This window comes from Berkeleyomyces rouxiae (assembly GCF_048999995.1).
Source record: "Berkeleyomyces rouxiae strain 22BRR77 chromosome Unknown BrBRR77_ptg000004l, whole genome shotgun sequence".
NCBI classification, from domain to species: domain Eukaryota; kingdom Fungi; phylum Ascomycota; class Sordariomycetes; order Microascales; family Ceratocystidaceae; genus Berkeleyomyces; species Berkeleyomyces rouxiae.
This window is the reverse complement of record NW_027396494.1, coordinates 1,102,461-1,115,099: the sequence shown is the minus strand read 5'-3', so window position 1 is coordinate 1,115,099 and position 12,639 is coordinate 1,102,461. Positions and strand designations below refer to the sequence as shown.

The 12,639-nt window shown below is 51.2% G+C and overlaps 3 protein-coding genes across 3 annotated transcripts; 1 reads left to right on the top strand and 2 right to left on the bottom strand.

Annotated features, from left to right (window-relative positions):
• Positions 1-731: 731 nt before the first annotated feature.
• Positions 732-1,478, top strand: BROUX77_004532 (uncharacterized protein; the record flags this gene model as incomplete). The annotated part of the gene is made up of 1 exon (XM_073749305.1): positions 732-1,478. One exon carries the CDS (start codon positions 732-734, stop codon positions 1,476-1,478), a length of 747 nt encoding a protein of 248 aa, XP_073604989.1.
• A 765-nt stretch (positions 1,479-2,243) lies between these two features.
• On the bottom strand, positions 2,244-5,618 carry BROUX77_004531 (uncharacterized protein; the record flags this gene model as incomplete). Its single annotated transcript, XM_073749304.1, has 1 exon — positions 2,244-5,618. The coding sequence occupies one exon, from the start codon at positions 5,616-5,618 to the stop codon at positions 2,244-2,246; it is 3,375 nt and encodes a 1,124-aa protein (XP_073604988.1).
• Positions 5,619-6,894: 1,276 nt separating this feature from the next.
• On the bottom strand, positions 6,895-9,805 carry BROUX77_004530 (uncharacterized protein; the record flags this gene model as incomplete). The annotated part of the gene is made up of 3 exons (XM_073749303.1): positions 6,895-9,357; positions 9,425-9,520; positions 9,590-9,805. The coding sequence occupies 3 exons, from the start codon at positions 9,803-9,805 to the stop codon at positions 6,895-6,897; spliced, it is 2,775 nt and encodes a 924-aa protein (XP_073604987.1).
• Positions 9,806-12,639: the final 2,834 nt, after the last annotated feature.

The window sequence follows — 12,639 nt, the reverse complement described above, 5'->3', positions numbered from 1 at the left end:
AACCTTTGTCCGTCCTGTGCAACTTTGTGACACTAAGCCAATTTTGGAAACTTATACAGATAGCACTGAGCAATGTCAAGCCTTTTGGGGTCTTGTACCTATAGGGCTGAATCAGGTCAAGTGGCTTCGATACCTGTGGCCGGGTGTAGAGGTGGGGGTAAATCGGCACCCATTGGCAAGGTGTGCCTCCAGTTCCGGCCCTCAAGGAGCCTCAGTCGAAAGCCAAGCCTAGACCAGGCGTCTTCAAGCTCAGCTTGTCTAATTCCTGACCGTCCTCTAGCCACGGCCATTGCCAGATAACTTGCTCTCTCTAAGCCTCTATCATCAGTAGTTGGCCGGAAAAGCTGGTGCTTTTCCAAAGCCGGCCTCTCCCACTGTCCTTGCTGACAGGGCGTGTGCGTGAGAACGTGCTGGCGGAGGCTGAAGCTCCACCGCGGGGCTTGCTTTTGCTGTCGCAACAAGTCTAGTTCGTGATGTCGTCATGTCTATGTTCTCTTCCGGAAACATGATATCAGTAATTGCGGCATTGCCGGATGAAATCAAGCCCATGTCTAGGTCTTTGGCTCGTTCGTGGCTATCTCCATTAGCCTGGGAATCGTGTATAAATGAGGGCCTCTTCCGCTCCTCTCGGGGTTGTGGGAGAAGCTTTATTCATCACCGATCCATCTTATATCTTCAAGAACTTCTTTTTGGTAACCTGATCTGTCAAGACCACTGATATAATTACCAATATGTCGGACCATCTTCCCTATTTCACTCAGGCTTTCTATGCCACTGTCACTGCTGCTGCCGCCGCCGCCGCCGCCGCCGCCGCAGCTCCCGCAAGTACCGCTGCTGCCGCCGCCGCCGCTGCCGCCGCAGCCCCCTCTGCTTCCGCTTTTATTGCTCCTGCTGCAACCTTCACTGCTTCTGCTGCCGCTGCTCACACTTTAGTCGCTGCTACTGCTCCTGCTGTCGTTCCAGATATCGTTGACCAAGACGATCTTCAAAAGATAGCTGAAGAGGCCAAGGCCAAGAACGCCCTGTCAGCCTGCCGCAGCCGCCTCCGGCAAAAGGAGCAAGATGAGGAAATGAAGGGAAAACTTGAATTACTCCGGGCTGAAGAACAAAGAGCAGCTAGCGTTTTGGAGCAACTACGCCAGGAGTCCGAAGAGCTGGAACTTAGCTTTCAGCAGATGATGGACATTTTGCTAGTCACACCTGTCCAGCAGCCGGCGATGCCGCTTGTTGATACTGGAGTGCCCGCCATGGAAGTTACCTATACGACCCAGGCTCCTGAGATGCCACGAGCTCCTTCGCCTTCTGCTTTCCTTCCATCTCTGCCGCCGTCTATGGACCCTTCGTCCTCTTCGGTTCCTTCATTCTCCTTAGCCCCTTCATTCTCTGTGGATGCTTCGTCCTCTATGCCCTCCACTTCCCTGCCAAACCAGACGGCAACAGAGTACCGGTTCATACAAGTCGAGTTTCCCAAACAGTAAGGGGTTACGCCCATAGCTCGCCCTAAAGTCCAGCTCTAACTGCCCTTTTATGAATCTCGACCTTGGTATCGCTAGTCCTCCTGCGACGGACATCTAGGCCCTCAGGAGACGTGGCCGTTATTTTCTGGGAGGGGGGAATTTTTTTTTTGGAAGGACGCTTTATTTAACTATACATCTTCTTTTGTTACACCTAGCTTTCCACGTGATTTCCAGCATGTCTTCTCTGTAGTTGATGTAACTAGTAGATTGAAAGACAAACGCCGTTTAGTAGTTGTCGTAGATGTAGTCTCAGCCTTACCCACGTGTAAGACAACTTAAGGTTTGGGGACCAATTTGAAATGGAATGTCTGTGCAACGTCACCTCTTGGCATTCTTAGGGTTTGAGGGTTATCAAGGCAACTGGAGATGAGCGAGTTCAGGATACAAACTCAACACCAAAACCAGCCTCCAGAAGCTCCTTCTGTTTATCTGCAGACACAGGCATCATCACAAGTTTTTTTTACAAAGTTTCAGGGCTAATAAAATACCTTTTGGAAATGAAAAAGAACATGTAAATTCATAAAACATCATTTCATCGAGTCAGGCCCTGACCCCGAAAAAAAAAAGGTCAAATGAAGCCCTCTAGGAAAAGAAGAGAGGAGAATCCAAGCATCTGATGTAGTTATACACAATAAAACGCATCCAGGTGCAAATATCCTGCAACTAAAGAGCTTTCAAAAGACCGAGAATCTGCCCGTCCAGCTAGACCTTCAGCCTCCAGCCTCTTCACCAGCGGCGACCATACAAATCGCTCTCCTGGTTGCCGACTGGCTTTGGCTTCTCGGCGCGCAGAATGCCTCCGCGCGGGCGGCTCTGGACCGGATCGTGTCTGGCATCCTCCAAGCGCGCCGGAGCAGCAGCAGGGCCACCACCAACGCTCCCGCCGTCCCTGCGGAACAACTCGAGCATCTCCTGCATGCCCAGCTTGAACGCGCCCTTCTTCATGCCGCCCTCGATAGCCTGTTCGGCCAGTGCGCGCTTACGGTCCTGCAGCTGCAGAATGCGCTCTTCAACGGTCGCCTCGACAGTGAGCTTGTAGACGACGACGTCGACGGTCTGGGTCAGGCGGTGGACGCGGTCAATGGCCTGTTCCTCGATAAAGGGATTCCAAAAGGGCTCGAGAATGACGACGCGCGTGGCGGCAGTTAGATTGAGGCCGAGCGAACCGCACTTGAGACTGCAGAGCAGGACGCGCGTGGCGGGATCGCTGCGCAGGCTCTTGAGACTGGCTTCGCGCTCGTCGTTGCGCATGCTGCCGTCGTAGCGCACATAGCGGATGCGCTCGCGCGCCAGGAACGGCTCGACCATTGTTAGCATGGAGGTGAATTGCGAAAAGACAATAAACTTGTGTTCGGCGACTTCGCCGCGCAAAATGCGCAGCAGCTCACGGATCTTGGATGAGGCGAGAATCTGAGTTCCGTCAAAGCTCCGACCATAAACTGCGTCTTCGGGCGAAGTGTCCTCTGAGTCCTCATCAGATTCCTCTTCCGAGCCGGTGTTTGAAGAAGAACTAGAGTCAGAATCAGAACCGGATTCTCCTTCATCATTGGCTGTAAGTTGTGAGTCTTCTAGCTGGCTGGTGGACTTGATATCGACTATTGCAGGTAGAGAACTCTCCGAGTCTAAGCCCGAACTTGAGTCTGAATCATCGTTATCGTCGGAGTCGACAATCCTCCGGGGCTTTCGTCTATTATGTTTGGGAATCGCACGACCCGAAGCCTCGCCATCTGAGACAATGAAACTGGACATTTTGGATTGGTCCTCGAGTTCCGAAGGGTGGTCCGAGTCTTCGGTCGCAATCGAGTCTCCGCCCCCTTCGGCATCCTCATCTGTGGTGCCGCCCGCCGTGCCTAGATGCAAAGAGGCCTGCTCTCCTTCAGGGACAAGCCATGAACCTTCGGCCTCTTCCTCGTCGCTATCGAGAACAACATTTCGACGCTGGGCGCGTTTTTTGCCCATGTTGGGTCGAGGCTTGACATCATCTTCCTCTTCGTCATCATCGTCAATAACCTGACGTGACTTTTGCCGCAAGCGCTCCGCGTGTTTCTTAGCCTTGGGATGTTTGGATTTCTTTGACTTCTTGGCTTTATGCTCTTTCTTTCCGCTGTGCTGTTCCTCGTTGAAATAGGCCAGGTCTTGGAAGCACTCTTTGCAAGTATCCTGGCCTTCCTTGGCCTCTACCGGCGAAAGTTCACGAGCGCAGATAGAGCACATCTTGATCTTGATATCAACACCAGCAAAAAGATCAGCCAGGGCATCGACATCTGTGCCTGACGAACCCGAGACTTTGGTGACCGTATCGCCCACCGCCTCGCTGTCGTTTTCTAGTCGGCCTTCAAGAAGCTTTGGGTGGTTGCAGGCCTGGCGGAGCCGGAGAAGAAGAACGAGCGCATTGGCATAATTGAGTTTGCCCTTCATCATGCGCTCCATGCTCTTGTCAGCACGTTCCTCTAAACGCTGGTAGAAGCGCTTCTCGGCAGGCGTGAACTTGGCACTGATGGGAGTAATGGTGCGCTGGGTGACACGGAAGCCGGTGCTGGATGTCGAGGCATCGGCGGGTTTGCCTTCAGCCTCATTCTTTTTCCTCTGAGCTTCCAGGGCCGCCTTGCCTCCGGGCTGCAGGGCTCCCTCCTCCTTTAGCACGTCCTTGGTTCGTCTCTTCATGAAGCATCTCAGCAAGCTGTGTAATCTGTGGATGGCAATGTGGCCCTTGCCATTCTTCATCGGGCGATCAATGTGCTCTCGCCACTCGCGGAGATCGTCATATGGGCGGATCTTGAGGAAGCAAACCAGAGACTGCAGTTCGTCAAGGTTATTTTGCATTGGCGTGCCAGTCAGGCACCAGCGGAACTCGGAACGTAGAGCACAGCAGGCCTTGGTGGCCTTGGCATTGCGATTTTTGATAGTATGGGCTTCGTCGAGAACCACACGCCACCAGTGTACACCAAAACAGCCAGCTTGGTATTCGGGACTCGAGGCATTGTGTTCTGAAACTAGAATTTGGTAGGTGGTGACGACGACGTCATACTTGGTAAGATCGTCGGGGCGCTTTGTGCGCTGGGGGCCGTGGTGCACATAGACTCGGATGTCCCTGTTTTCGTCCACTTTATCCTTGATTTCGGCCTCCCATTGGCGAATGAGGGCCAGCGGTGCCACTACCAGAGTGGATTTCTTGATAGTGGGATAGTGTTTCTTGTGTTTTGGCGAATCGGGGCCAGGCTTTTCGTGGCTCAGAATCAGTGACAGGGTCTGCAGGGTCTTTCCCAACCCCATATCGTCAGCGAGGATGCCACCTTTGGGCACCTTGCCTCTCTTGACAGGGCCCAACTCTCTACCTTTCATCCAGGTAACTCCCTCCACCTGATGAGGAAGCAAGCGGACGTTTAAGCCTTCAAGATACCCGTCAGACTGAATAGCAGTAGGATCTCGCGGCTTCTGTTCTTTTTCCACCTGTTCCTGGCTAGGAACACTAGTAGCATTCTCTGCGGCAGGGGGAGCTTCTTCCTCTTCGTCATCGTCCATGCCGCCTTCGAGGAGTGCTTTTAGATCAGCCGAGGCCTTGGTCGGGTCTGTATAAAACTCCTGCTCGGCCGCCAGACTCGTATTTGGGCCGCGGACAGCTGGGCTGGACTTGTAGTCCATAGACCCAAAGGTCTGCACTGGATCGGGGCGACGGTTTCTGGCAGCGGCATTATTGCTGCTAGACGGAGCACTGATGCGGTGGGCATTGTTATCAATGTGATGCTCAGGGCGATGCTTCCGCTGGTTGAACATGGCCATCTGTTTGCGAGACGAGAGCACGCTGCTGTGGTTCTGGCCGCCCATGTTAGGGTTGGCCTGGCGGCGGGGCTGCGGCGGGGGTTGTCTGCCGGCGGTCGGCTGGGCAGAATCCGAGTCATCAGACAGCACAATCAGATGGCCATCCGCCGAGGCCGAAGCCCGCGAATTTGCCGACGAGGTCGAGGTGTTGGCTCGGTCAAACCATGAATTGCCCAGTGCGGCTGTCTTGTTAATCAGATCGTCAAGGTCGTCGTCGAGATCTTCCTGGACAGAAGTGTTCGCCCGTGCCGGCACGTCAGGATGTCCGTGTTGGCGAGGCATGGTGGCAAGTGGTGTCTATGGCTGTAGCGCCGCTAGGAGTGGTCGACTGGAGATGGCAAGACAATGTTAGTCTTGGTAGAAGATCTATGGCGGGGTTATGTGCAGGGTAGACGGAGAAAACAAAGGCCTAGCACCACGGGGATGGATCGTCAACAGTGGCTCGGACAGTCTTACTGGCACTTGGATAATCTGTTCCAGAGAGAGCAGGGATGGGGCTGAAGCAGACAAGCAAAGGACTGGATGTTTGTTGTCTTGCTGTGATTTGGTTGGCTGGGGCCGGGCCGTCTTCAACCTCCGGCGGTTTGAGGAGCTAGTTATACGATGGCAAGGAGGGGTCAAGTCCAAGCTTCAAGCTGCAAAACAATTGAAAAAATGAGACAGTCACCTTTGATGTAGTGGGAAAAGGAAACCAACAGAAAACATCGCGCGTCACGTGAATCAGAAGACAACCAGGAAGAGTCAAACCTGCAACAGTGGGTGGCTGTTGTTGTGCTCCAAGTCGCCCACTCCATAAAGAAAAAAAAGTCACCATAGCAACTGTGCAGCTCCCCGCTGCAGGTGCCTACAGCTGACAAAATACGGCAGCCACCTGGCAAGCAAAGAACAACATGACGTATATCGACAACCAGAGTACGGTTTGCTAGAAGCCCGATTTAAAGCTACACTTCCCCTCAAGGACTGGGTCACGATGACTGGAAAAAAAACCCAAATCCCCAGGTTTCTACGGCCAGTCGTCCTACTAGAAGCCACACACATAACAAACCTTGAGCCGACGTCACCCAACCCAAACGCATGTTGCCCCCATGAGATGTGATCCTTCACGCAAGTTCCGTGAAGCAAACAAAGCAAAAGAAAATGGGTGCTGATTGTTCTGATAAAGTTCGACTAGATAGTATCACGATTCGCCTGCGTGAAATAGGCTAAAAAAAGGATAAATAAAAAAAACAGATGAAGAAAGCAAAGCAGAGGCAAGTAAACCCTCAACCCAAAATGACGCCGCACTGCTTCCCGTGAATCCCGCAAGCGCAATTGAAAACAAGTAACAAGAAATAATGGAAAGAAAAATGAAATGCCCAGCAAAAAGAAATCTAGCCAGAGACAAAAAAAATCAAAAGAGAGAGAATCAAAAAGGGGGACTGACCGCTAGTCAATGAAGCGAAATTGAGAATAAAAACAGAAACTCCGACAAAAGGTCGGGTTTGGAGATACGCAAGTTCCTCATGTTTGTACAGATGTAGTTAGTCAGTCCAGTTGACTCGGCTGTCCCATCACAGCTTCACCAGCCATGTGGGGTGCTTCCACGGCGTGAAAAGTCATTGTCCAGTTGTCTGGCACCTCGAACAGAAGATTCAGTGTTTTTTGGGACGGATCTTGAAGCAATCTCAGTAGTAGGTCTCCTTCCGCCAGCCTCGGGCGGCGGTAAGTCATCCTGAATGCTAGGTCTTCCACTGGGACTCTCAGAAAATTCGAATGGAAACATCTCATTCTCGCCGCCACGGCTAATACGGCCAGAGCCACTACCCAGAAAACTGCCTCTGGCGGATGGAGGTGTTTGGCCACGGCCACTGCCAATTACGCCCCCGCCTGATAGACCAGTCATTCCTGTATACCTTCGTCGGCTGAATGGGGATGACATAACTGCCCCTCCTGTGACAGATGTCATCGCCTCTAGTCCTTTATTGACATTCAAAGCCCCAGATGTGGCAGGAGACGACTGAGATCCGCTTCCTCTCAGAAGCACTCCACCATGCTGGCTAGAGCTGTCATCTCCAAATGGCAGGTCATCTTCGTCTTCATCCTCGCCTGCTGCTGGGACCAGAGGCCCATTTGTGGCATCCACACGATGCATTCCCGAATTAACTCGGGGAGAAACTGGAATATCGATAGCCCCTGGTTGATTGTTGGTGGCGCCCAAACCATGGGATATTGGGAGACCCGGATATGAGCACGATGATTCAGTTCTTCCCGTGTTCGTCTGGGGCGTAGACTTCTCTGGCTCAGCCACCGAGTTTTCGCTAAGCCTGGATGGTACAGTTGGGGCATGGGGGGATTGTGGTTTATCTGGAGATGATGATGCCCAGCCACCAGGTGTTGCACCAGAACTTCTTCTGGGTCGAGATTTGGAAAGCGTGGTAGATGCCGAAATAGAGTCGCTAAGAGCATTATTCGAGTCGCGCATGCCCATATACTTGGATAACTGTGCATTTGTGCGTGAAGAAGTAGATTCGCCCTTGGCATTTGGTTCAAAACTGCGTAGGTTCTTTTTACTGTCAAGAATCTTTAAAAAGTCCGAAAGATCGCCTTCATCAGCTTGAAACGAGTTGGATATAGATTCAGCATACATGCCAGAGCTAGGGCGAACGAAGTCTCCCACCAAACTCTGCTTTCCACTGCTTCCATGATCGTCCTGTAGTAGTCGAGGAGGAGGAGCATTGGTCGAAAGAGTATTCCGCCTATGTGAAAAACTGCTCGAGTATTTGTTTGCGGATGACGGCTTTGGTGAGTTTGTCAAATGCGACTCGATACTAGACGAAACGGACGGCGCAGCGTTTCTAAGCTGCGATGGAGCAGTTGTTACTGAATGCGACTTGTTACGAGCGTGCGCCAAGTAAGGACCAATTTTGCTAGTTTGGGGTGAGGATGGAATGTCGGTTTCGATAGGGCGGGGGGAGCCTGAGAGAGAGCCAGCTTTAAAAGGTGAAAATGGAGACGATAATGAAGGTCTACGCGAATGTGCCTCTCTAAGATTCAACCGCGATGGTACTGTTGTTTTGCCACCATAGGTTGGTAGTGAATGTGGGACTGCTGAGTCCATTGCTGGAGTGTTGGGTCGATATTGCGAGTATGAGCTTTCCTCGGAACCAGGCACTTTGACTTGCTTGAGGGCGGTCATGGGACTGGTCGAGATTGCGTTTTCCCCATGAAAGGTATTCATGCTTCCATAGGTTTGTACTGGTGCCGTAGTGCCTGGTCTTTCCGAAATAGGGGGCGTCCCAGGTAAAGACCCGGGCACAGGTTGTTCTATTCCACGACGAATTGCGATGGGCTTTGGGACTGAGGGCTTAAAAAATCTATCATCCATACCAATCATATGTGAACTGGAAGCATCATCATTATCGTCGATGCGGAAATCACACTCGTTCCGGTAAGCCCATGCGATTGAGATGCAGCCAACGGGAAGGTCGACTTCACCAATATTGCGCTCAGTAACCACATCCGACTGACCACACAATGGCCAGTATAGATTGTCCTTCTGGGGATATTGAGGACTACTGAGTGCCTTGACGCGTATTTTGGGTGTGAGTATGCCATTCTTTTCCTGGTATTTCTGGCAGTGTTCGTAGACAGGCCCAAGATTTGAAAGCGTGTAGAGGGCGCGGAAAAAGACAATACAGCGCTTATAAACTGCGGGCAGGATCGCTCCGAGGGAAGAAAAGTCGAGATACTGTGCCTTTTTCCATTCAGAAGAATCAAGTTTAATGGTCCAACGTTCAAGAATGACCTCGTGCTGTGATGAAACCGTAGTTTTTGTTTCAGTAGCGAGCTCTCTCAGAGAATCAGTCACACTCCATCGCTTGCCATTGTCATCAATAGCAACCATTGTTTGATTTTTTGATAATCCGCGAACATCAAGATAGGTTTCTATCACCAATGATGGGGGGATATTGTCGATGGTGCAGTTTTTCCACAGGCGCAACTGTTCCCGGAAATCGTCAAAGTCTCTGGTTTGTAATTGAAACTAGAGACACAATGTCAGCATGCGGAGCAGTAGTAAAGGTATCAAAATGGTCGGTGGGATAACGCACCCATCGGTTATATCGCGGACCATCGGCCTGTTGTGTAAACTTTTGGATCTTGAGTCTTGAGTGGATAATGAGAGCGGCAGCTTTGACAAAAAAGTTCTAATGGAAAAGTTCCCTGGTCAGCCAAAGTTGGTCCTGCCTTTGCAATGCGTGCAGAATGCAACCAACCTGTAGTATGAGGTTTAACCGCTGTATTGACTCGCTGCCAGTTGAGGCGAGTTCGGCAGCGTTAGAGTCGCCGCGGGATCGCTTCTCGGAATCCATTATGGTAGGTACTGTTGATCTGGGTCGGCTAGGTACGGGTGCCGCTGGGTTGGTGTATTCTAGTCGGGGGGATGAGGCTGTCGACTCAGACTTTGGCGGTATTCGTGGTTGTTGATGCATGACGTCGCGGAAGTCGTAGTGTTGCTAGGGGATACAAACGGCAGGTGTATAGGTCTTTCTTTGTGTTGTGTGCAGAATCGCTATCAGTGCGGCGAATGGTAGGTATGTACAATAAATAGTTACGGCGCTTGATAAGGCTGCCGAACTGTCGAGTCCATGCTGTATGTCGGAAAAGACGAGGCTTTAAAAGCCAGAGTAAATGGTCAAGTAATTGTAGCAGGGAAGTTTTCGAGAACCTGAAAAGAGCAGGCCGAGACACAGGATTGGACGGAAGTTGTAGTTATGTACTTGTAGCTAGTTATAACTAGTGGTAACTAGCAGCAGTTGTTGTAACTAGCAGTTAAGTAGTATTGACAAGGCTTAAGTTGTGGAGCTGAGACTACCACAAGGCAAATAGGCATGCAGCACAGTCAAGGAAGAGCACATGCATGTCAGACCAGGCAGAGAGAGGTGTATTGTCAGGCAGATTCAGAGCTGAGTCAAGAAGCATCAAAGTGATGTCAGGGCAGCGAGTGTAGCCTAATGTATGGCGATGCACTTGTATGGACTGGTTGTCGCGATCGGTCGGGACCAGTCAGTCAGAGTAGAGTAGAGTGGTGTGGGAAGAGAAAAGAAGAGAAGAAACAAAAAGTGACAAAGCGTTTAGACGCAGTACATACATATTAACCTTAAGGCAAGGACTGCGAGACAAAAAATGACTGTGCTGGTTCAGTTCGGTGGAGCAATGACGCTATATGACAACAAGCGAATCGGAAAACTGATGGCCGGTAAGTCAATAATTAGCAGCAAATAGGCTAGAAAAAGCATATCCTGGCTTTGACTGGCCACGGAGTCGGGCTATGTTTATGTTAGTTTTTCTTCCCATGTGAGAATAACCAGAAAATGACTCTGTCTTTGCAGACTTAGATGGCAGGATTGAAAAATACACAATCTAGAGAACAAGGAAGCCAGGCGCAGTGATAGGTCGCCGACAAAGCAGTTGTATCCAAGTACAGACGATTCTGTCTGGCTAGGGATGTTCCTTGGATGGCGACTGGCTTTATTTGGCTACATACGGACTTGCTGGTGCATGGGCAACAAGTGCAGAATCAGTGCCAGTGTGTCGTTGTGTAGATAGATTGGTTAGTTGTAGGTTTCTCACTCACGTCCTGGGAATAGCACAATCAATGTCTTGCTCATTCAATGATAGCCTTGCTTATTAGCGGCTGTTACCAAGGAAAGCCAGGGCGTGTCGTGTTTGTGTTGTACTTGTAGTACTTGTTTACTTTTTACTGTCAAGGTACTGTGGTGGTTCGGTGGTGTAGTAGTGTGCACAAGCTATTACAGTGTTTCTTTGCGTCTGCTGCACTGCTTCCGTCAAATCCGGCTCGGCTCTTGGAGTCCTGGCGATAGAGTTATCAACAACAGTATGGAGAGACGGAGTTGGCGAAGGTTTGGGAGGATCAAGGCGATGAGCCAGTCGAGATATTTAGTGGTGGGTGGAGGTGCAGTCAGGCATGCATTGCGGGCCAGGGAGGTCCGCGCAAAGACCGGGTGTCTAGGCCAGGATAAGATAAGCACCGTTCCGTTGGTGTGATGATAAAACAAAGCCTGTGTGCTGGCAAGTGTCAATAAGACGTGGGAGGTTTGGTGGTGAGAAATCGAGACTTGAAGACTAAAGAAAAGGGGAATGAGGGAGAGAAAAAAGAGACCAGGTTCCAAGAGGGGGCCTTTGGGCAAAGAAGTTACTCTTCTCTTCGAAAGGGTAACGTGATGAGGCGCTGATGATAAAGGAAACTGCTCCAAAGGAGCGATAGCGATGGCTACGCATGTAGACAGATATGGCAGCTGCCGTTCCAGAAACACAAGGCACGCCGCTAATGCTGGTGCTGGCAATTGCACTTGTAACAGTGAGGGAGGGCACACAGGAAAGGAGCTCCAGTGGTTTGGGGTGGGGGCGGTCTAGCGCTGGGATTGGAGGGCTGGGCTAGGAGGCTGACGATAAGATAAGGCCATCTGTAAGTACGTACTGACTACCAACTAATTACAACACGTTCCACTGTTTCAGTCATTGAACTCACTCTCTATCCAGATCTGTCAGGTCGGAATCTCCTCAAGAAAACAGCACAAAACACCCTACGGCCAGTCTCGACATGGTCAAATTCCACCAGCCGCCAAACTGCGCTGACACGAGACATGCGCAGAGTCTGTCTCGGCGGCCAAGCTGAAAGGGCCACTTCACTTTCGCTGTGGTAATGGCGAATATGATGGCGGTGATTCGCAATCCATGCGACCTGTTAGCACCACACAAGTACGGCTTTGCACGCCCAAGCTACGAGTTAGTTATGCGACAGTTTGACCAAGTAATCTACAAGCCCGCATGTTTTTCCACTTGTCTCATTCAGCATCTCTCCGCCTCAAATCACGTCACGAGCGACAAATCCGCCAGCACAAGCAACATCCCCAGGAACATCCCAAGGCAGTCCCGTGTACATGCGTAAAGGGCAACGTGTATCTATCTACACACATAAAAGCTACGCATGTGAACAGCCGGTTTCTTCACAAGTGCTTGCGTCCATAGACTTCTGGCCACCCCCAGACCGCCCGCCCGCCCGCCTGCACGGTCAGCCCCATTTCCATTTCTCACCAACCCCAGGGCCCCGCTATCTTTGGGGCGTCCTTTAGCTGGTTTCGCATTTATTGGCGCTCGCATGCCGCTCCTTACAGGCGCCTTCCCATAATTGGGCCTCTGTAGATTACAGGGGCCTACAAGGGGTTCTTGGTCACGAACAGAAACCAAACAACCCCTAAAACCAGGCACCGCCCCAGATCTTCAAGTGCGTGCCATGAGAGAG